At 45.8% G+C, this 25,153-nt stretch overlaps 1 protein-coding gene across 1 annotated transcript in view; it reads right to left on the bottom strand.

The window, feature by feature from the left end:
- Positions 1 to 200: 200 nt before the first annotated feature.
- The window catches only part of ALG14 (ALG14 UDP-N-acetylglucosaminyltransferase subunit), a 78,973-nt gene continuing 54,020 nt past the window's right edge, over positions 201 to 25,153 (bottom strand). Inside the window, exon 4 of the mRNA XM_010975408.3 lies at positions 201 to 652. Coding sequence (XP_010973710.1) covers positions 422 to 652 — 231 coding nt within the window. The 3' untranslated portion in view covers positions 201 to 421. The remainder of the gene's footprint in view (positions 653 to 25,153) is intronic.

Below are 25,153 nucleotides of genomic sequence, written 5' to 3' on the forward strand. Positions count from 1 at the left end.
ATAAAGCCTGTTGTGTCTGAACAAAAACTAAAAAATATTTTTCTGTCTACAATGCAGAATACTTATTTAAAAAAAGCTGTAGAACAGGAAATGGAGCTAATCATACAAATTCTATATTTAGTTCTAGAAGAAAAATATTACTAAAATCAGTCAGAAGATAACTTGCAGGTAGTGAGAGATACTTCTGTACAGAAAAGAAATTTGGAGCACAGAGGCACACATAGTGGTTTATTAATGTTTGTTTTATAAGAGCAACTTCAGTTTCCTCACTGGTTTATTTATATATATATATTTTTACTCTTGACCACCAATAATTCTCAGGATTTTCAAAAGCTTTTTACAATAAACATGCAGTTTTTTGTTCTCCATTTATAATAAATATTGTTGCCTGTAAAATTCTAAAGAAGTAAGTTGTCATTCATCAAACAATTCGCCCAAGGTACACAGATTTGGGATATTTCGCCTTAAGAGTCGGCCACTGAACAATGAAGTAATCGGAGAGGTGAAACAGAATCCTTCCGGACAGGGATAAATGTTCCACTCGGCAGATGCTTTCAACGTAGACAATGATCACTTTCTTTATTCCTAGTATCCCAAGGAGGAGGGCAGATACACAGATAGGAACACATGTTCCTGGTCCGTTACACAACACCTTGAAAAAAAAAGTGGAAGGTCAAACAAAACCACAGAATACTTCTCGAAATGAGGCATTTTAAATTAAAAACAGTCAAATCTTAGGGGGGATTTTTTTTTTTTAAATTCCAAGTCTTCAATTATTCCTTGTCAAGATCCAGTCTGTAGCAAACTAACGCACTTAGGAGCCTTGTGGGGCTGTGTTGTGGCTCTCCTGCTTACGAGCTGTGCGACCTGGGGTAAGTCACTTCCCCTCTCTGTGCCTGGGGGCCTGCCCTGTGCTCCGGGAGTCTAGCCCAGTGCTTGGTGCTCAGCCAGCAGCCAGGGGATGGGTGCGTGTGCCTCTTCTCCAGCTGCTTTGTGGATCTTGAATGTCACACAAATAGACAGAAAATAGATCAAATCAGCTGTGATTCACTGTTTTCTCATGCAGCAACTTGTTTGAGTTGATTTTTTAAAGTAATCTTTATGACAGCTGGAGGACCGACATAAGATGTAGGAGAAAATGTCTTTAAACGACACACAGAATATTTTTGTCAGACGTAGAATCACTTGGGAGTTCAATTCAACACACGGGATATTTGAGAGAAGGCTAATGAGTGAGATTCGCCCTCAAGAGAATTTACCCCATCCTTATAATCCAGAGAGTTTTAATGCTTTTGAATTTTGCTTATTTTTGTAGAAAGCTGCTGGTTAAAAACAATTTAGGTGGTGAATCAAACAAAAAAAAATTAGAGTAACTACAAATACTTTTTATGTCTTTTAAGAAAATGAGAGGAAACCTATTTCACAGAATTGTTGGTAAGATAATTTATCATTGTCAGAAGGAAAAAGCATTTTGCACAACATCTTAATTACATGCTCATGTTGACTGAATTAGTAAAACAAAATAAAGCGTTTTTTACTCCACAAATCACAAAATAAGAGATTTGTGTTGTCTGTGTGTGCCCACTGGGCATCACCTACAGTGTCACACGATCGTTCCAGCACCAGGCCCACAAAACTTACCAGACATCAGAAAATCTTAGAGCTGAAAGGGTCCCCGAAATACTGCTCTAAGCATCCCAGCATTTCAGGGACCCTCCCAGACATACGTCTGTCGGGGCGGCAAGAACGGTGAGGGATATAAAGGTTTGGTAAAGGCCATCTGATCTAAGCTCCGCCCTTCCTGGAGCACCACTCACAGAGTTTTGGGATCAGAGAGACTAGCCTGTTTCCTTTTCAGTCTTCCTTAGATTCTGCCTACAATTTAACCCTCTCGCTGGTCTTACGTGAAGAACTTCTGTCCAGACTTTCTCCTGAATTACCAGCTACACAGCTGCTCTCCAGGCCAGTGCCCTTTAATCCGCACCGAGTGGCCCCTATGGCCTTGCTTCACAGACCCTCCAGGCAGCGTAAGAGAAAGAAAATGGGACAGGCAGTCAGGGAACAGGGCTAACCAAGCTGCAAGCTAGCTCTGCGCCCGCGAACAACAACGTGACAGTGACTACCACCTCGGCGCTCACCTCTACCACTTACTAACCCCTCGCCGTGGCCGGGCTCTGCACTGGCCACCTCACGTGTCACTGCACTTGATCCTCACAGCAGCCATCTGAGGCAAGTCTTCGTGTCTCTCTTTGCAGAATAGGAAATGGAGGCACAGAGAGGTTGGGTAGTTGCCTGCTCACACGTCCAGGAGGCAGCGTTCTGCTGCCCCTGGTTACTCTTCTCCCATGTGGCTTGGCTACCGTACGTGGGAAACAAAGACTAGACGAGATGACTTCCTGTCAGCGCCAGGAGGCTACAACTGTCTGAGTCTCATTGGTTTCCAGTTTTGTCTTAAGCCTAAATTACAAGCTTACTCTGAATCCTTTCAGGGTTTAGAATTCTAAAAATCCAATCGAGGCAAGGTTTTTCAACAGCGGCACTACTGACATTTTGGACGGGATAATTCCCCGGGGGGGGGGCAGTTCTGTGCATAGTAGGATGTCTGGTGGCATCTCTGACCTTTACCCACACGGTTCCAGGAGCCAAGATGGTCAAGAATGTCTTCAGGCATTGCCAGACCTCCAGCTGAGAACCTCTGTGTTCACGTATTCTCTAATCCTTGGATTATCTGTGTTGCCTCTCTCAATCTCTTTTCCATAGTACAGAGCCGAATAAATCTACAGCTAAAAAATAATATGAAGGTTGCATGTTGGATGTTGAATGCCACAAACACATTCTCATGTTTGTTGCCTTTCTTAAAAAAAGGAACACGTGTTCCTTTCAGTATCTGGTCGGCCCGCTACAGGCAAGCTGTGAACGCACTGATGATGTCTGGAGGCAGGAGGGGAAACGACTGGGCACTGGTGGGAGATGCATTAACAACCTGCCACAGATCAGAAGCAGAGACGGTTGCAGTAAAAGTAGAAGTGAAAGGTATTCTGTTTATCTCTGTTGCATCTCTATTTCCAATACCTCACTACAAAAGTACCAGGTATGATAAAACCACAAAAACCTAAACCAAATATTAAAAAAAAGGGGGAAAAAAAGCGCAAAGGAATCTTAAGGAAAACTTAGGCCAAGAGAAGTTTCCTTTAATTAAGCACAGGTTTTAAGTCTGAGTTTTACAGCAGCCTACGCAAAAAAATTAAAAAACTGTGGCTATGGCGTTTCCATTGTTTAACAAAGCATACCAGAGGGACTTATTCCAAGCGCTGAACAAAACAGAAGTGTTTTGAGACAGCCGGGGTTGCAGTTGTCTTTTTAATTTTTTAAAAAACACAGAAATATTCTTTATATTTATGTTTCTTAAAATACAAGTCCTCAGTAAACGTGGGTGCATCGCTACTATCTCTCTTCCTCACACTCTGTAAGCTCCTTACGAGCAGGGTCCCCTTCTAGGACGGTCTACTCTCTGCACCTGGAACAAAGCAGGCACTCAGTCCTGCGGAAAAGAAGGAAGGAAAGGAGGGAGTGATGCTGAGAGGAGGAAGTCCTTTGCTTATTACCTACCAAGTGAAATAAAACACTCCCTTTGCCAGACTTGACCTTGTCAGTAACTTACCATATACATTTTTCATAAACATAATGGCTGTAACTGGCAGCTGAAATTTTTTTTTTTTTAACCATGCGACGTCCATCGCCTTGTCCTCAGGGGAACCACTGTATCCCTAGCTCGCAACTTAAGTGCTTGAACAGAGTTGACTCCACACTCAAATGTAAGGAGAGGACCTATGACTCCAGTCTGACCAGTCAGAGCATTGAATTTCCCTGGCGAAACTCATCCGTTCAGGGCAGAGCACAGCACCCAGGGAGAACCCACAGGATCTGGAGGGACTTTTGTGGGGCTGCTGAGGGAGCGGTGCCTCTTCTGCTGTCCTGGAACCAGGGGAAATGTGGGCCTGGCACTGTCAACATCTATCCTGCCACCATGTAGACAGCCTGGGAATGAAGCCATCGCCGAGCAGAGCAGAGCTGAGCGATGAAGACAGGCCAGGTCCCAAAGGTAGCATTTAAGATCCACGAATCCAGCTGTGCCTGAAGGAAACCAGATCTGCCCCTAGACTTGCCAGATATGTGAGGGAATACATTCCATTTTTGTTTAAGCCAGTTTGAATCAGGACATCTGTCACTAGCAATAAAAAGCATCCTAACTGACATAGCCCTTTATTTTGTCTAACTTCCTGACTCGTCTCTGACTGTCTGCAGCGCCAACCAGTAGGTGTTCATATGTGCCTGTTGGATGAATTAACAAATCAATAAATAACTTTCTCTGAGAGCAGGAAAGCCAAGAGATGCACTAAAGATAATGTAAGTTATGGGCCTAGAAAACAGAAAGAGATCAGGGCTAGTAGAAATATGAAGTCATGAGGGTAGATGAGCCAGATCACGGATCAAGAATAGTTCCAGGAGGACTGTTGTTCTGTAGATTTGGGTCACCATAGGTCAAGTCCTGTCAGCTGAGACAGGACATCAGCCTGCATAAAAGAACATATCTACCTTGGGTAGTCTGAACTTAACTCCGAGCCTTGTAGGAACCCCATACGCAGAATATGGGCTAAGACCTGCCAGGGTCCTGGGTTGGTTTGAAGGGTCCAAGACCATGAAGTTGACGGCGATCCAAGAGAGAGCATATGCAGGTGAGACAGAAAGCCAGATGGAGAGTCGGATTAGGGCTGCGACCTGAAAAGAGTGGACAGAGAAGTAGAGTCCACCTCGGAGGCACTAGCTTGAAAACCAGACGTTTGGACAGCCTTTTGCTGGTGGAGGTGGAGGCTGGAGAAAGCTAACGAAGTGCAGGAACACAGCAGCAAGCAAGGTTTCACTGGGCGTCCAGGGCCGAGGATGAAGCTGCAGAACTCGAGCCCCCTGTCAACGCTGAGCTGGCTCAGGCAGGTAGTCTCTGTGGAAGTCACCAGTTCTGTCCACGCCTACACTTCTGTGTACAGGCTGCTGGTTCCACTATGTAGACAGGTAAACGGGGAGATGAGGAAGGGAGTGAACACCGAGTACAGGACGAGTTAGGAGATACGGGAAGAAGAGCTCAGTCGTAGGCTGACTAGGAAGCCTCCCAGGTAAGGTGCTTTAGAACGCGCCTTCATACTTCAGAAAATAAGAAAATCACAAGGTCACTTGGCTTAGCCTATGCCCAAAAGAGTGTTAAAAATGATGAAATAATCAACATTATTTCTTGCACCCAACAAAGCTACAAAGATAGAGACAGAGACAAAACTTTCAGATCTGGCTAAGAGAAAAGTAATGGAAACCCAGAGGTGGCTACTTCAGTCACTCACTGGGCTAAAATACAGGAAGGGAAGATTTATAGAATGGAGCGAAGGCTCTGTATGTGACATAAAGATGTGTGACGATGAACTGGTGGTGAAGGAGGGACTGATTACATAGAAAAAAGTGAGTTCTTCCAACACCAGGAGAAAAGAGTAAGAATTCAAGAGTATTTAGTTTGAGATTGGTTTGGGTAACACTGTACGTTCGGAGGACATGACAGAGGGTAAAAATGGTGGCGCCCTCAACAGATTTTCTTTTAAATATTTGTAACTTTCCAGCTCAATGTGGAAAGTACAGCAAAGCTTAAAGAAGAAAGTAATCCTTCTAAGGTCATCAACCTGCTACATTTTGGCGTATTCTCTCCCAGTGTATGCCTTCAGATACACGTTTATATTTTACTATAAATACATTCATATATGCAGACGCATAATTCTGAGCTCACATATAAATACTGTAAAGCTTTTTTCAGTTATATTTTTGTGTGTTGTAAAAGGTTTAAAAAATTCATGATTTTAATGACTGCATATATGTAATCCTGTAGGTATCTCATGATTCATCTAACTGTTCCTTGTTGTTGGAAATTTAGGCTGACTTTTTTTTTGCTATCCTAAGTCATGCTGTTGTGAATATTTTTTACATAAATCTGTGACCCCTAAAGTTTCAGTTTTGTGTTGAACTGTGCTCCAGAATTCTTGCTGAGAGGTTAGAAGAAACAGCTTCAAGGACATAAGGAAGTTGTAGAAAGTTTAATAAAACAACTGTCCTGAATCCAGGATGGGCCATGAGGCCTTTCGTTTTGTTTTGTTTTGCTTTGTTTTGTTCCTGTCTGGAAACGGAGTGCTTTCCCACCGTGTGAGCTGCGGCAGCAGGCAGAGCCCATCTGTCACGGCACAAGTGAGGTACTCCTTTCTGGGTCCCCTCTACAGCGCATGGCTGGGCCTGTGACTTGGCCAGATGTTTCTGCCCAGGCCTGTCCAGCAGCTAGCGGTGAAGAGATGCAAGGCCGGAGGAGAGGCTGTTCTGATGGCAGAGGTGCCATTGGCAGTCTGGCGTCCGGTACCAGTGGTGCCAGCCGCAGGGCTCACTGTCCGGCAGGGGTGGCAGCAGTGGCCCCTACCCTCCAAACCAGCTCTGAGGCCATGAAATTCCGGCCATGGTTCTAGCTGCTCGGCTCCCACCCCGTCCCCTTGAGCTCTCTAATCCTACTTCGTTAACTCACCCAGTAACTCTGAGGACTCTCAGCAGCCTCTGCCTGAATTCTTTTTCTGTCTCATCAGCCGGAGTGGATTTTTATGGTTCATTACCAAGAACCTGATGGGTACGGCAAGAACAAAGACTTCGGGAGCAGCAACTGCAGAGTCAGAAGGAACGGATCGTGCCAGGGCAGTCACAGGATTTCCTCAGGCAGGGCTCAGGGGGCTGCAGGGCGAGCGCAGGAGGAGACAGAGTGGAACGGGGACGCGGACCACGCGGCAGAGAGCGGGGAGCGCCCCAGCGTGGGGAAGGCGGCGCCCGGGCCCTCGTGCCAGGGAAGAGGGGCGCAAGAGCAACGGGCTGAAGTCTCACAAAACTGGACGCAGAAGCATCTGAGAGTAGTCAGGCGAGCAGGGAGGCAAAGGCAGGTGGTCTGTAGCACGGAGAGGCGACTGTCAGAGGGCGGGGCGGGGTACAGCCCGAGCGAATGTCGCGCTCGGTGGAGGCGGACAGCGGGGGGGAATGGCCGCGCCGCGGCCGGGATGACGGCATCGCCTGGCGCACGTCGTGCTGCACCGCAGTTCCTTTTTATGGACATTTAATCATCTGAGTAGTCACATTTAAACAGGAACATCTAACCATCCAGACCCAGGGGAAATAACCAAATAAATCCTAAACACCAAAATCACCAACTATTCATGAACTTCGGGGTCTCTTACCGTTCTGTTGCTGGCGCACAGAATTTTGAGTTGTCATCATTTTGTGTGCAGCATTTTGAGGCCTGCTTTTCCAATCACATCACCACTTCCACTCCGTGTTTCTACACAGGCACCAGCTGCTTCACTGCTTGAACACGTCCCAGTCCACCTGGCCACTTCCCTACTCCTCTTTACCCAGGCATAGCCCTCATCTTCTTTTAAACCATCGCAAAAAGGTAAGTAAGTTATAAATTGTTTTTATGTAGGCTAGTGGCTTACGTTGTAAAGACACTGAATTTATTGCTGGCTCTTCAAATATCAGTTACTTGTACTTTGCTTGGTAACAACTCAAAAAAACTGTTCCCAAAGTAAATCAGGCTCCTGGACCCAATTCCAACATGTGTGTGTATGTGTGTATGTGTGTATGTGTGTGTGGACTTCCCCATAACACATAATGCTCCAGACACCAGGGACCATTCTACTAACTCAATTCTGACACTATCTACCCGGATTCCACAGGTTAATGGCTTAGTCCCAAAGACCGCCCTCCACTCTACACACTTGTCACAAGCCCAGTTGTTACCTGCACTTCTGACTGACAGGCTATAAGTCAGTTGATTAATTTGCTAGAATGGCTCATAGAACTCAGGAAAACCCTGAGCTAGTTTAATGGATTTATTAGAAAGGATATTAAAGATACGAATCAACAGGCAGAGAAAGAAATAGACCAGGGCAGGGTATGGGCAAGGGTGTGGAGTTTCCACGCCCTCTCAGAGTGTGCCATTCTCCCTAAGTCTCCACGTGCTCACCAACCTGGAAACTTTCCCAACGCTGTCCTCTTGGGTTTTTATGGTGGCTTTGTTACATAGTCACGATTGATTAAATTACTGGCCATTGGTGACTGATTCAACCCCAGGCCCTCTCCCCACCCCAGAGGTAGAGGTTGGGGATGGGTGGGGGTGGGACTGAAGTTCCAACCCTCTAATCACATGGTTGGCTCCACTGGCAACCAGCCCCTATCCTTAGGTGCTTTCCAAAAGTCACCTCATCCAATTAAACAAAAGACACCCTTATCGCTCTCAGCTCTTAGGAAACTCCAAGGGTTTTAGGAGCTGTGAGTCAGGATTTATGGACGAAAACCAAATACATATGAAAAATATATTCTGGTGACCTGAATGACAAAACATATATTTTTCTTATACAACACATAATCATATGATGTAATCAAACAAAGAACAGTAAACTTCGGTCCTGCAAGATCCTGCCCAACTGATGGGTTCCTTATACTGACACATCAACACTGTTTACTCCCATTCCCACCAGAATATTCCTGCTCATGTTGGATTCACATAATCCATCAAGAGGCTGAACAACATGGTGCTGTGGGCCAGGGCTTTGCAATCCCATAGATCTGGGTTGTCTGCTTAACAGCAGTGTGAGCAGGGACAAGCTGCTTATCCAGTCTGTGTCTCAGTTACCTCATTCATGGGTTCATTTGGTCAAGAAATACAGAGCAAAAATGATATGCCTGGTACTGTTCTGGGTAATAGGGATACATTAGTGAACAAAAATCCCTGCCTTCACAAAGCTGATATTCCAGCGGGCAGACAGAAGATAACAGACACACGGATGAAGAGAGAAGACACACAGGAGAAGAGAGCACGGAGATGTGGAGGTCAGAGAAGACCTGGGAGGAAAGTGACTTGTGAGCCAATAACTGATGAAGTGGTATGATATTCTGGGTAGATCGGACGGTAACTGGGACAAGAGGCAGGAGAGAAGATGATGCAGATTTTGTGGACGGACCACAAATCAGGGCCAGTGAAGGGGTCTGGCAGGTTGGGGAGGCGTGGGAGCTGGAGACAGATGATAACTTAACAAAGCGGTTAGGTCTGGGGGAATCTCTGTGTCAGGGGCTTGAACTTCTCGTGGTGAACAAGGTAAACAAAGATACATATAAAGGGCAAGATAAGACTGGTTCCAATGGTCCTCTGGGGAAGGAGGGTTGTAAGATCTAATGTACTGTCTTCTCTGGGCGTAATGGTAAGGAAGAGAATGTCGGGTGGGGAATGCTAATCCAACCAGAAACAAACACAAACACAGGGAAAACAGTATCTTCTTCACAGCGCTGCTTTGGAGCTAAAAGAATACATGTAAAGCATTTAACACAGGGCTTGCTTGGCCCATGGGAAAAATTCAGTAAACGGTAGCCATTATTATAATCCTCCCAAAGTTAAAGTAGAACGCTTGTGGCATTTTTCAGACTCTGAAGGGCACTGTGTGGCCCCAGGCTGGCCCCTCACTCTGTCACAGGCATGGTGCTGAGCTGGCACGAACTGTTCTTGCCTTCAGAGGGTCCCTTACAAAGTAACCCAAGCACCCATTTTGATCTCTTCATCTTCTAGTCCTACTTTTTGCTCTGCCTGATCCATTCCAAATGATGCTTATGTTAAAAAAAAAAAAGTGCCAGAAGGAGCCTGATAACAGGAAGGGTGCCTTCTCTTTTCCCCCAGATGGCAGATGACTGAAGGCTTCCTGAGCGACCCGGCTCTGGCTCTGTGGAGCTGCAGGAGTGCACCTGTCAGCCTGGGGCCAAATGGCCCCGGAAGTCGGTGGCCCTGACATGGTAAATGAGCCGATGACCTGATGAATAAGCCCGATCTTGTTCATTTCCAAACAAGAGTCGGCAAGTCTGCCCTGGTGTGGGAAACGCACTTCCCAGCCTTCTGTGACCACCCTGATTTGCTGGGTTTGGGCTGAGCTACAGGGGCGGAAGCTAAACAGTGAGAGACACACAGACAGCAGGCTCTCTTCTGTCCTCCCCTCCACAAAAGGGATGTCCGCCTGTAGTTTCAGCGCGTGCTACCAGGAGGCTGCAGCCCCAGGGCTCCACGCAGTCTGGGCACTCCACCTGCGGCTCCTCCGGCCATAAGAGCAGACGAGGCAAAGGAGCTCAGAGGTCGCCAGTGCCCACACCGGGCTGGCATTTTATTTCCTTGCCCTGCCGGTCCATCATAAAAAATAAATACACAGATAAAATTAACAACTTAAACATTTTTTAAAAATCTGAATTGCTAAGCTGTGCCTACTTCGCATCATCGCTAAGGATCACTGTCAGGCTAAGCACACACTGTTTTCCTGACCTTCCTGGCTGATTCTCCCTTCAGTTGAGGAAACCGAATCTTTTGGTTTTCCTGTTCTCTGGGCCAAATGGTCAAGGTGACGACTTCCTGCCTTCTCAGTCTTTTTTTGTATGTTTTCATTGTATTTTCAACCCCCTGAAATGTTTTCGCGGAGGTCTCTGAATCCTGGTAACCCAGGACTTTTCCCTTTTGTTCTCCGCACGTTGTGTAGCCAGTGGCTCTCCCGGATGCACCGTTTGTTAGTGTGAGACGCGGTCTCAGGAGCCAATCCGTGCCCTTCCGAAGGACTGGGAAGACCTGACGTTCACGGGCACCGAGCCTGAGGGCGGCCTTCTGCACCATCACCTCACTTAAACCTTCCAGCGGCCTCCCGAGGCGGGTGTCGGTGCCCTCATTTTTTGGACAAGGAGACTGAGGCCCAGAGAAATACGGTGACCTATGAAAGCTCACACAGCTTAGACTTCAACTAGCTTTAGAAAACCAGCCTGAGGCTCTTCTGGCCCCGTCCCGGTCCTGCACCTGCCAGCCAGGTCCAGGACTATGTGACGGGGGGGGGGGGGGGGGGCGAAGGCCAGGCAGGCCCCTGGGCAGAAGCGACACAGGGAGTTTGCCTGAAGGCCAAATTCTGGCAACTGTTATTAATACTTTATAACTTTCTTAGAGAAATCAGTGGCAGCCTATATACACCATTGGACTAAGATAGATTATGAAAGCTTTCCAGCAGATACAAAGAGGGGGAAATGGTTAACACTTTCAAAAAAAAGGGAGTGCCCTTTCTGAACAGGAAGACTTGGCCTGAATTCAAAGCAATTACATAAGCCTGGCTTCTGTCAAGGCCTCTCCTAAGTGGGTAAGTGGTATTTCTTCATGATCCCGCCCTAATTTTTTTTACATGTACCTACATATAAATTTTCTATCTTGCTGAACCAAAAGCTAGTCAGTGGTTTTCCTTAGATAATTTACACAGATTATTTTAAAAAGGCTTATAACTTTTTTAAATAGAGGATTATCTAGTTAAAAGGCTTATGATTTTTTAAAATAGAGGATTATCTAATTCCTTAATTCAAAGTCAAAAGGCTACATAAAAACACTTATATGAGTTTCTGAGTGTATGTGCATAAGAGAGAGACAGAGAGACATCACATATACTCAAAGACAGATGCTGAAACAGAGGCAAGAAGACAGAATTCAACAGACTGAGACGCATTAAGGAGCTGTGCCTGGCTGTGGTTAAAGAACACCGTACTCCAGAACCGAGCTTAGATTCCACACCTTAAATCCGCAGTCAGGTTTCTTCAAAGAACACGTGCTTTACTCCATGCATTCGGGCATTCAGAAGGGGTTTTCTGTTAATTGTCCCCTACACATTTATCAGAAGCCCAGCACTGTGCACCTGACTCCATCAGTAACTTGCAGAAGCCGAATGACACCCTTGTCAGAATCAGGCTGTGTTTACTGACATTGGGTTTAGCTGCGTTTTGCTGGGTGTGTTTGGCTGTACAAACCACTCTCTCTTCTTATAGACTGACACACAGAGGCATTGGTAGGAACTGAGAGAAGCAGTGGGTTGGTCCCACTTCTGTTCAGAGAGGACCCCTTAAACCAGCAGTTAGAGAAGGGACTCCATGTAAGTATTTCACATTCACTCAGCGGTACTTGTCAAAGATGCAGATTCTTTCCAAATCAGAATCTCTGGGTCCAGGGCCCAGGAATATGCATTTTAAACAAGCTCCCAGGCGATGCTGGTACAAATTTGAGCTTGGAAACCTCTGCGCTCTGCTCACAGGAAAGGGGCTGGTAAGCTTCAGAAGTGGCACCTCAGACACATTCATTCCTGCTAAATGGGTCTGGGTGCGCTAAGGAGAAAGCAGTGGGGGACTGGAAACGTGGGGGCTGGGGAGCCACCAAAGGCCAGTCTCTCACTCGTCCTGCTCCAAATCACTTTGGGGACAAGCAGCCCCAATGAACTCAGCCGGAAGAGCTTTCCGGTGAGCCTGAGGTCCCCAACAGCAGTGAGAACTGCCAGAAACTGAGGCTCTCCACAGGACGCCCCTCCTCGGCCCCACGGGCTAGACTCAGGCATCATCTCTCAGAGAGCACACATCCCTGGGAGGGGTCCTCTCTTAAGGACTGGAAGTTAGCTCCTTAAATATCTGTGAATGCTTTAAAAATGACTAGCTGACAACATTCTGAGGGTAAAGTACAGGTTACAGAGCTGGCCCTGAGGGGTTGGAGGACAGAAAGGGACAGTAACAGGGACGGGCAAGGCAGCATATCTTCTGCCACTAAAAGGCCTCTTAGCTGGCAAGGGGCCCCATCCCAACTGTGCTGAAGGAGCATCTCTGCAGACCTAGGGAAGGGTTTGCCTCATGCTTCTTGGCATCACAATCTGGGTTTTTGGGGAGAGGAGGGCTGGACAAGCAGGGCCTCAGTGGTAGGGCCAGTCTGTCGGCAGCATCAGAGTGAGTCCTCCGCCAGAGGCATCTTAAGGGCAGGGCAACAGGTTTTAATCCAGCAGGGAATCTGGGAAACATCTTTCCTGACCAAAAGCCAAATTTTGTTAAGACGAGATTCTTAGCCATTATGGACGGGATACCAAAGCTCCAGGTTTTCTAATTCAAATATGGAGCCCCCTGTTTCTTGAGACAAGTTTCTGTCTAACTGTAAACAAGATGGGGTATGTTTGAGGCATTGAAAGTCCAGGTAAAGGGCAGTAGTGAAAAGGACCCTGGAGCCAGAACACCTGGGAGTGAATCCTGGTACCACCACGTCCTACCTGCGTGATCTCAGGGTAGTTACTTCACCTCTCTGTGCCTCAGTTTCCTCATCTGCAAAATGGGGATTCAAGCAGTGCTTTCTATAGAGCATTAAAGTGAGGACGAAGTGAGGTAAAGTCTGCACAGCACTAAGAACTCAGCAAGTCTCTTAGGCGTATTTGCTGTTATTTTTTTAGTCTCTCTGCCTAAGACTGCCTCACGACAAAGACCAAAAGAGGGGTCTTAGAGCTGAAGGAGGAACAGAATCCCCGTGTCATCTGCGTGGCTGATGTTCTTTCAGGATCAACAGCGGCCCTATTGACTGAAGTGCAGGCCTCCCTCCTCCCACAGACCCCGCCGAGGGCGCTGCTGGGCCGCGGTCCAGGCGTCTTCTGTGGGGGCAGTGGGTTCTCAGGTCCTCTTTCAAGGGCCTTTCAAGGGAAAAAGAGGTGGGATGGAGGGAGGATCAACCTCTGTCTTTCTGTACAGTTCAGCTAACAGGGCAAATAGTGTACACCGAGCTGCTTACTGGTAGGGCTGCCCAGGGAAAGACTGAAAATAAAATTCTGTTCAATGGACAGTCCATTCTAGGGTGTAAAATGGAATTATCTTCACGAGGATTAAATCATACTTCCTGAGTGTGACGGCGCGTTTCCAGGGAGCGTAAGCGCCGTGCAGCCTTTCATGCCACTCGGTCATTGTCACTCGTGACTCCTACCCCCACCGGCTGTCTAATGCCATTCAGCCTCCCCCCGCCCACCCACCGCCGTCTGAGTCTTTGAAATGGAGAGCTGGGTGCAAAAACAAAACCAGGCTCCCTCTGGTCCGGGGAAATGTTGGCAAGAGGAATTCTGGAGGGGAATTGGAGCAGGGCACTCACACATGTGACAGATGCTAACTTTAAGCCTGATGTCAATTATAATCAAATGTGTTTAAACATCCATGTTGTAATTCTAGTAACGACCACGAGCCCATCACTCTGGGTTGTCTCATCTGTGTGACTCTCTTAGGAAGTTTGCTCATAAATTCAGCAGTTGTGTCCCAAGCAGAAGGGTGGCACAGTATAACGACTACAGTAGAGAGGCTGTCGTCTCAGGCTATCTGGGTTTGGATCCTGTCTCTGCCACTTAGTGGCTGTTAGACTTTAGGCAAGTCAATTTTTTCCGTTATGCCTCAGTTATCCTGTCTGCAAATGGGGAGAAAAATGGAACAGGCTTGTTGTAAGGATGAAACAAATTAATACTTGTGTAACGCTTGTAAAAATGAATAAAAATGGCACAGGGTTGTTGTAAGGATTGAGGATTGAACGAGTTAACACGTGTAAGGTACGTAACAGTTAATAAAGAGAAACTCAATTAAAATTGAGTTGGGAGGCCAGAAGGCTCTCACGCCCTACATGAGACAATGGCAGAGCCCAACAGGAAGAAGAAAGATTCCTCTTCTTGCCTGGCAAGCGCTCACAGCTCAGCCAGTCAAAAACCACTATTCTTCGAACTCTCAATTCCTCTGATGGACCTTTTGTTTACTACAGCTCTCCAGGTTCCTTTTTCCCTAGTTAGAAGAGTTCTTCTCTCAGGGAGGGTATAGCTCAGTGGTAGATCACATCCTTAGGATGCACGAGGTTCTGGGTTCAAACTCAGTACCTCCATTAAAAAAACAAAACAAAAAACAAAACAACAAAAAAACCCCAACTTTTCCTCTCCTTCTGCCCTGGTGGCAGGGACTTGCACATCTCACATTGCAATTCTTTGCTGATCCCAAGTAAACTCATTTTTTGCTGGAGAAATAACTGGCAGTCTATTTGTTTAAGGTCAACAGGTATTACAATGACACCTGGCATTTTTCTCGGCACTCGGGCCTGGGAAGATAAGCAAGCCACTGAGGAGCCTACAATCTCGAAACGTGGCATTGCATTCAGTCCCTATCAAGCATTTTGCATAAAACAGGTGCACAACAGGAGTCTTAGGGGTGCAATTCTTCTGCTTTTCCTAAATAAACTAAAAAAAAAAAAAAAAGCCAGGGGGAACCAGCAGAAACTGCTGATTCACTGTTGGTCAGTTTAATATCACAAGATACCTCAGAAAAAACAATGGCATACATCCCCTCTACAAATCTGAACAAAACCCTTTTACAGTATGTCATTAACGACTCCCCGCTCCAATACTGAGTCTTTAAAAACGGTGAAATGGAGGGGAAAGCTTTAGTCTTTAAACAGATGGAGAAAATATTTTTTCATTGTTTTATGTAATCCCTTATAAAACTTGAAGTGCATGTTCCCCACTGATACGCCCAACACTGCTCGGTTACGAGGGGCACAGAGTGCTACGTCCAATTAATACAAACTGTCAGGCAAGCTATGGAAACAGAAGGGGGAGAGAGGAACACCACAGTCTGTTCTGAAGCCGTGAAGTCCTTCCCTCCTCCTTCCCCTTCCACCTGGCAAAAGTATTCACTGATCTGATCTTGTTTACTGTTTTTAGATCCTTGTTTTAAAATCGCAAAGTTCTGTAACATCCTATAAAAACAGACTGCAAGGAGAGAGCCTGTCGTAGGCACTGAATTCCGTCCATCCCGCCCAATGAAAGAATGCGATATAAAAACCCAAAGAAAATAAAGATGTAGCTCATAATACAAACCCATCTAGCTTAGTATCCACTTAGATACTTCTGCTAGATCTGTTTTTAGAAAAACTGAAAGGAGGCTTCATGTGTTTTGTCACGTGACTGGTTAGACGCAATTATGCGTGAGGCGGCAGAACCTGCCTCATCATGGCATTCTTGAAAGCGGTCCCCCAGAGTGCTCAACACGCTGACCTATTTCCTCTTCTGTCCTCCTTTTCCCTCCCCTCTCTTTCCCGTCAGTGGCAGGCACATCTCAGTGTTACGCCACACCTGCAGCTTTAACACGCCGGAGGGCCCCCTCTCCAGCTCTCTCCCGGGGGACTGGTCCAGCCCATCTCTCCTTCGGCTCCAGTGTCTCTCTCAGGCCAGATTCCCCATGTTAACCCTCTAATCCTGCTGGGGAAGGGCCTCTGGCAGCACTGCCATTTGAAATCTTATTATTTTAACTTTAGAAAACAGTCCTCTTACCAGATGTATTTCTCCCTTTCCCCTTCTCACCCAAACCCTGTCAGTTCTACTCCTAAAGCCTCTTAGAGCTGCGCACTGTTCTTGACCTCCACGGTGTGGTGGGGGCATCTCCCCTCCCCCAGGCTCACCCGGCGCCTCCTCCTGGCTTCCCCAGCCTCACCCCCTCCTCCCTTTCGCTCTCAGTGCTGCTACATGACCTTCCCCTAAAACACAAATCTGACCATGTCAGCACTTAATCATCAGTGGCTTCCTGCTGCCCTCAAACTAAAGTCCAAACACTGGTGAATTAAAGGGTTTCTTAAAACCCAGTAGCTGTACTGCTTTTCTTCATCATTGTGGTTGCAAGGCTCATCTGAATTACTTTCTGTGGTAGCAGAGACACTCACGAGTATGGCTCAGGTTAACAGAACAACAATAAACGCGAGGAATCAAGACATACATCCCTCATGTCCTAACACGTACTTGCAGCCTTGTGCTGTGCCTTGGTGACCCTTCAGGTACGACCAGTTTTTAGTTCTCAAGTAGACTTAGTTGTCCCAAATGCTTTCTTTGTCCAAATTAATGAGTTGTGTAACACATAGACGCAAGGACTGGAAAAGATCTGCCCAGTGTGCTCACTGGGAATCAAAAGCTTTAGGACCAGTATTCCCACTTTTTTTTTTTTTCCTCTAAACAGGAATGAGAAGGAGAAAAATGACCAAACTCGGACTCAAAATGAGAAGAGAACGAGAAGAAAGAGACATTCCAAGTCACTGAAGGACCAGTTCCACTCTAGGCTGGTCCTGGTCAAAGAATGGCAGCGAACAGGTACTCGTGTTCTTTGTAAGCAGCAGCTGGTTTCATTTTAGCCTCCAGAGCCACAAGAAGAGAGAGGTCTGACTCTTCATAGTTTACAGGCGAGGAAACAGACTAGCAGTATTTATTTTGCCCACGAGGGTGATCACCAGCTTTCAGTTAGGACAACACTCAACCCCCCTGCTTCCCCGGAGGGAAGGGAGCGCCCAGGTCCCAGGAGGGCGGAGTGAGGTCTCTTCTCTCTCAGGCCTGCCCGTGGGGACCTGAGGAGAACAGACTGAGGACGTGCGGCTCTGCCAGGCCCCCAGGGCTTTCTCACTCTCTTCTTTCACCTGGTCTGTCTCCAGCATCTACCCCCCATGCCTGGCTTGTGTGCTGAGGAGAGAAGAGAGGCAGCCAGTCGTCCAACTGAGAAGAGAAGTAAACCCGTGGTGGCTGCACACAGTAGCCACACCCTCCACTCTGGCTTTTATCAATGGATCACACTAATATTTTCATTTCTATTTGCTTATTTCTCAGCTGGTTGGGAACATTAGAGGAGCACACAGAGGGCCATAAACCAGCTCCCTAAAAGCCAAATACAAGGCACATAATAGGTACTCAATAAATACATGTTACATGAAAAGAATGCATTTGTCCCAGGCCACACAGGTGATAAGCAACGGAGCAGAGACTTGAATCCACGTCCGACAGGAAAGCCCAGCGTTTCCTACGATTCCACCTCAGAGCTTCTTGCAGATGCTCTAGCTCCAGGCTTCAACTCATACTTCAGCATGGTTGCCAGCAAACTGGAAACAAAGGCTGGTGTGGGCCACAACTATCCTGAAAGCACATGCCTGCCTAAGAGCCCAGCTGATGACCTAGTTCTCTACTAGGGACTAGGGACCAGCGGTACTGGCTGTGCCTCCAGGCAGGTGGAGCGGGGCCTGGGGGACGGGGGAAGCACTGGAGGTGGCTCCAGCAGTGCCTGTGACAGGCGGGGGAGGACAAAGGCAGGCAGCCAGGCAGGAAGCAGGATGTGCACAAAAGGGGCAGGGCAAGGGCCTGGGGACCAAGAGGAGAAAGGCCGGCAGGGATGCAGGGGGTGGGGGATGGGGAGGAGGCAGGGGAAGGAAGAATGAACAGAAAAATCCCAGGAGAACAAAAGGCTGCAGAGACGGGAAATAAAAATATGTCTGAACAAAGAGTAGAAAGCAGAGACAGATAAAAAAGAACAGGAGGAAATCTCTTGCTATGAAAATAGCCACAAACTGATTTTCCATTTCACATCAGGATGATGAAAAGGGAGGGCTGGTCTGGGTGCCAGCAGCCTTCAGGAACCAAGAAGTCAAACAGCCAGGTTGAAAACAGTTTGGGGAGCCAGAGGATGACAAGATTCCTCCAGCAGGCAAAAGCGAAATTAAAGGAATGACAACATCTTCCACGCCTTCTCCCCACCGATCCCCCTCCGGTCACAAAAGAGCGGGGAGCAGCTTGGCTGGCAACTGGGTATGAGCTCAGCGGGGCCCCAGTTCTGACTGAGCTAATATAGTTGCTTTTGAAGAGTATCTGGTAGAACTCAGGGTTGTGTGGTCACAAACACCATATAAAAACAGGGTCATCGCTGTCTTCCCAGCAGTTTTTTTTCAGTCTGTTTAAAGGCCGGGCTTAGTCTTTTTTTCCCCTCACAGAGCAGCGCACAAAGCATTCTCTGACACACTGCACCCACTGCAGATAAAAGTGCTTAAGTGTGAGTGAAAGCAGCAATGTGTAGAGTGACATTTACTAGCTGCAAACAGTGAAATCAGAGAGCTCCAGTTCACCGAGATTAAATGTCGGGCTTTCAGCACTGAGCAGAGAATTAGCTATGGAAGTTTTTAAAATTTAGGATTTAGTTTTATACTGCAAACAGCCCTTAAGACTTTTAAAAGCAAACAATTGAATTATAAGCTGAACACGCACATGTCTTTTGTACTGAAGGTGAGGCAAGTACAGGACAGTCACCGGCTTTGGTTTCAACCACACCGGGGCACTCGCTGGTCTTAACTGTTCAGATGAATAAGAGAAAGGTGACATTCCCCACACTTCACATTTTGGGAAATACAAGTCAAAAATCCAAAACACAGGAGTTTTGGGGCACATAATTTTCCATAGTGGGCATGGACTTTACCAGCCCAAGGGTTTTTATGTTAATGTTTCAGAATGAGTGCTTTTTATGCACCTAAAGAAGGTGGGGGAGGGGAGAACTGATCCCTTTTTTCTTTTAAGAATATTTTCCATGGATAAATTTATGCATGACAGAATTGGCTCTAACTGCCAAATATAACATCCGTTTTAACGTGACTAAATAATAAAATCTCTGCATTTGACAAGATCAGCAGTCCTTCCTTCCTTCATTCAAAACAGTTAGTAAACACCTTCTCCATTATGCTTCCGAGGAGGTGCTGGACAGACACAAAACCGATGGACATAATTAACATTTCAAGTTTTGTTTTAATTACTTTATAAGCAGCATATTATCCCCAGTTTACAGATAAGAAAACTGGGGCTTCCAGAGATTATGGACTCTGCCAAAGACCATAGGACTGCTAAATCACGTAGGATTCAAACTCTAGCCACTGACTCCAAAGCCTGAGCACTTAACTTCTACTCCAGGAACCCTGTCTGGCAGAGACCACAGGCACATGAACAAATAAAGTTTAACGCAAGGAAGGACACAACAAAGATGAACAGAGACACAGATTGAGTAATCCTGTTTCTGGTCTGGGACCCAAGGAGGAGACAGTTAAGCTGGGTCTTGATGCACGAGGAGTTCTTCCAGGTGAAAAAGGTAACGATTACTCTAGGCACAGGGAGCTACAATACCAAAGCACGGGGGGCTTGCACGTCTGTGCAGAGTTCACTGCGTATCTGAAGGGGGATGACCACGGAGGCCAGGAAACAAGGATCTTATGATCGCCTCCGTGAAGCTATAAAGGGAGGCCGGAGCAGGGGAAACGGAGAATGCCAGAGTTAGGAGAGGCAGAGGCGATGGTCCATGACCTGCAGGGTGTGCACAGTGAGGGAGATGATTCCATGGCTGCTAACTGCTGTAAAGCCTGGGAATGAAGGCGGCGAGACGGACTGAGGAGCGGGTTAGAGAGGAGGAAGACGATACCTGAGGTCAGTTTTGGAAGAGCTGAGTTACAGGTGCGTGGGGGTATCTGGGCATCCTCTCTCCTACATTCTCTAACAAACACTGGGTGCTTTTCATACCGGGTACTAAGGACGGTGAAAGAGAACAAAACAGAGCCTTGCCTCCTCGGAGTTCATGCATGACACCAGTCTGGCTTCCCTGAGACGCGGAGGGTCATTGCGGGTTGTTACAGGGCCGGACCGGTGCTGTCTGCATTTAGCGGATGGGCTGTGGGAACAGCAACACTGGGGACTGGTTCACACAACAAAGCAGTACCCCGTAGCCCACTTGCCATCCCCTGGGTGACAGTCCATTTGTAATTTATAATTAGCTGAGAACCCAATTCTGTTTTACATAGAAAGACAAAAATCTTCTTTGCATGCTTTATATACACACTGAATTTTCTCTAACAGAACTGCCATGGAAATTGAAGGAAGACTGTACTTTGTCTGGACCTTTACCAAGAGCTGTTTACTACTTAAGAAAATTACATCATGAGTTGGGGGAGATGAAAAAGTTGTGGCGATGGAAGGTGGTGATTGCACAGCCACGTGAATGTACTTAATGCCACAGAACTGTACACTTGATTAAATGATACATTTTATGCTATATAGTTTAAAATAAGTTATAAATCAAAAAAAAAAAAGAAAAGAAAAGAAAAGAAAAAGACTGTTACATCATGGGCAGCAACCCACCCGCTGTGGAGTCACAAATACGGTCCCCCAGACCGCGCTGCAGCTGTCCCAGCCAGGCTGCCCCCACGTCCAGAGCGACCTGCTTCACTTGTCTCCTGGGGGGGGTCCTACCTGGGGCTACTGTAAAACATGTAACTTGATCACAAATTCCTTTTTTCTTTCTCTTTTTAATGGCAACTAGGGCACTCTGTTGTATTTTTGGACTTAAGCACTGCACAGGTGGGTCATGTTAACCATGAATTTCATTTCAGGATGGGAAAGGGCATGTTATAATACAGCTGTTATAAAAGAACATGTTAGGATGAAAGGGTTGAGACTCACTAGCGTGAGACACACACATATAAATGGGACTAGAGTGCACGGGAAACCACGGCAGCGCCTCGGAGAGTAAAGCGCCAAGGGCAAGCGAGGGGAAGAGACGTCGCTAGCCGCGGGACACCCCCTGCTAGAACAGTCCGAGAGATGTGGGCCTTGGCATCTGCCTCCAACGAGGGCCATTCTTCTCGACATGGCTTTGATTTTCATCAACTTCTTTCGATGTTCTTCCCACCCCCACCACAGACCCTGTTCTGGGAGGCTCCAGTGGGCAGAGCACGAGGAAGCCCGGGCCCATGGTGTCTCGTCCAGAATCTGACAACTGTGGTCTCTGTAATGCTTTCTGCTTAATCTCCTCTCCTTTAGGCTAAATCTCCCTACTTCCTCCAGCTGTTTCTCATATAACTTGGTTTCATATTCCCTTACCATCTGGGTCATTTTCCTCTGAACGTGCTCCAATTTGTCAGTGGCCCTTTAAAACTGTGGTGCCTAGAACTGAATGTGGTTTCCAGCGCTGAGATACATGGTTGTATTTCCTAATATCCCCCCAAAAGGGGAAACTGTTACTGCTCCACACAGTGAGATCGGGAAGGAGGAGGCAGCAGAGATCTGTCGTCATCATATTGTATTGCCAGTACTGAAAAATTTTCCTTTTTCGTTAAGCAAGTTAAATCTGATTTTTTTAAATTGTCTCATTTAGAGTTCTGATCTCAAAGAGCTTTTTTTTCCCTTCCTCCCTAGTTTGTTTCTGAGAATTAAATGAAAATGTGGGCCTGGCTAATAAACACTAACAATTACTTTTATTTGCTGGTAGCTTCAGTTTGCCACCACCCTACAGTCATTTCTTTGCCCATGTCCCAAGTTGATCTAACCAGTACTGGCAAGTATACCACCCTTCCCAGAGGTTTGGCCTGTGAACTGGAATTAGTGCTTCTGCAATAAGCATGGATCTGATGTGTGTGTGGAAAGCCCCTGCATTCCTGTGTGTCTAGTGAACCTCGGCTTGCGCCCCACCATGCATAATTCCATCCAGGCTCCTGATTTTTCATCCTATGTTGGTCTGAGACTGAAACCCTGCAAAAACTTGACTGGCTCTTGCCAACATGCTGTCCCCTGGGACTGAAACAGAACCAGTTCATCTCCCCTTCTAGATGCTAAGGGCTCTCGAACCACAGAGACACCTTCCACTGGTCTGAATCTTTGCAAGCGACAGCAGAACTCTGCAGAACACCACTCTGACACAGATACTAGCCTGCTATCTACTCTGAAGGTGAAGACCTCAACTAACTAACCAACCAATAGGGGACCGGCTGGCCTCAGAAGTGTAAGCACTCTGTGTCACATCTGCTGACTGCCCAAGTGCCAACGTGCCTGTGCGGCTGAACAGACCAGCCCAAAGGTAAACTATGTGAGAGTGGGGTTGTCTGTTTTGTTAGTTGGTGTACCCCAAGCCCTCAGAACAGTGCTAGCACAGAATAGCTGCTCAGTAAACACTTGTTGAAAGGGTGCATGAAGTGACCTGGTGGCAGTCACCTGTCTTTGCTCCGCTCAGTATTCCTTTCTCTGGAGAATCGCTTCTTGCTGCCCATTGTGGCACCAAACGAGCTAGCAAGTGGTGTCATGAGTCTGGAGTTCGTGAATGTGCACGGCCCCAGCCCGAGATTCCCTACAGGTAAGCAGGCACCTGCACTCCTCTTACTTCTGGAGAATCCGAGGCATAACGTCAGGAGGTCTGATGAAGGCGAGCGGCGCGTTCTGCAGGCAGATCGTTCAGGGGCTGAACTTCACGTGACTGTCCATCACACACCCAAGCCAAGAGGATAAAATGAGCCTCGAGTGAGAACGAGCTCATGTTTTAATAATATTATTGAGCTTCACAACTAATCAAATAGTAGTATCAGAATTTATTTTATTCATGTGCAAATAAATTTGAGATGAAACTTTTTCAAACTTCTAGTGATAGATGAAATACAGTTTTTATAATGTCAGCTTTACTCTGATAATACCACTTAAGGCATCTCAGAAAAATTTTAATCTGTGAAATATGGAAAAAACTATATATTGGATTAAGATAATCCAATAAATCGGGGTGGGAAAGAGAGCTACAATTGGATAAGGCTTTTAAAAAATTGTAGTAAAATATATATAAGATAAAATTTACCCTTTTAATCATTTTTAAGTGTACAATTCAGTGTCATTGAGTACATTTACCATGTGTACAATCACAACCACTAACCATCTCTAGAACCTTTTCATCGCACCAGAAACTCTGTACCCATTAAACAGTAACTCCCCATTATCCCTTCCTCCCAGCCCTCGGTAGTCTCTGTTCTACTCCCTATGAATTTGCCTGTTCTAGGTACTTCGTGTAACTGGAATTAAACAATATCTGTTTTTTTTTTTGGCCTGGCTTATTTCATTTAGCATAATGTTTTCAAGTATAGCTGTTGTAGCATGTATCAGAATTTTATTCCTTTTAATGGCTGAATAATATTCCACTGTATGTACAGACCACATTTGGTTATCCATTCATCTATTGATGGACACGTGGGTTGCTTTCACCTTTTGATTAGTGTGCTATGAGCACTGGTGTACTAGTACCTATTTGAGTCTCTTCTTCAATTATTTTGCATAAAACTCAGAGTGAAATTGGTGGGTCAGATGGTAATTCTACGTTTAACTTTATGAGGAATCTATATAAGGCTTTAATGATAACTTATAAAAATATTAATTTAGGAACTATATTCTGCAATAAATAAGTTATTCCTCACATTAATACTTCACATATCATTACTGGAGACAGAAAGACTGCTGTAGGAAACAGAACAGAGGATATACCATTTTCTTGTAGTGAAGGAAGAATTTCCAAATAACTACAGATCCCTAAAAAGGTAAGAAGTCACAAAAAGTGCAATTTGCTAAAATGTAAACACCAACAAACACGAAATATAGTCTTCTTTAGAAAACTCAAATTTTCATTCAGAAATAAAGAACAAATCCCACTATGTGATCATATAATTGTAGTCTGTGTATGCAAAATAATCAGTTTGCTTCTAAAGTGTAAAGGTTATGAAACACAAGGGACGACTAGAGAAATGTCACAGATTAGAGGAGACTATGGAGACCTGATGAGTAACTGCAATGTGGAATCCCAGATTGGCTCCTGAACAGAAAAAGTACAATGATGGAAAAACTGGCAAAATCCAAATAAAGGCTGTAATTTGGTTAATAGCTATCATACCAGTGTTAACATCTTGGTTTTGAGAACTGTACTACAGTTACATAAGATACTAATAGTAGTGGGAGGTGGATGGATGATATATGGGAATTTTCTACTATTTTTGCAACTTTCGTGCAACTTTAAAATGATTGCAAAATAAAAAGCATTCCATATTTTAAAGTAGTTATACCAATTCTCTAAAATCTCTTTCAGAGGATAGAGCTAGAGGGAATACTTCCTAACTCATTCTATGAGGCCAGAATTACCTAGTTTCAAAACCAGACAAAGACATTACAAGAAAACTACAGACCAACATCTCTTATGAACACAGATGCAAAAATTCTCAACAAAGTACTAGCAAACCGAATCCAACAATGTTTGAAAATCATTATACACTTTAATTGAGTGGGATTTATCCCATGTTTGCAAGCCTGGTTCAGCATTTGAAAATCAATTCATTTAAACCATCACAACAACAGACTAAAGAAGAAAAATCACATGATCGTATCAATAGATGGAGAAAAAAGCATTTGATAAAATCCAACATCCATTCATGATAAAAACTCTCAGCAAACTAGGAATAAAGGGAAATTTCCTCAATTTGATAAAGAATACCTACAAAAACCCTACAGCTAACATCATACTTACTGATGACAAACTAGGAGCTTTTCCACTGAGATCAAGAACAAGGCAGGGACATAGTATAATGTTA

This window comes from Camelus dromedarius, chromosome 9, assembly GCF_036321535.1.
Source record: "Camelus dromedarius isolate mCamDro1 chromosome 9, mCamDro1.pat, whole genome shotgun sequence".
Lineage (NCBI taxonomy): Eukaryota > Metazoa > Chordata > Mammalia > Artiodactyla > Camelidae > Camelus > Camelus dromedarius.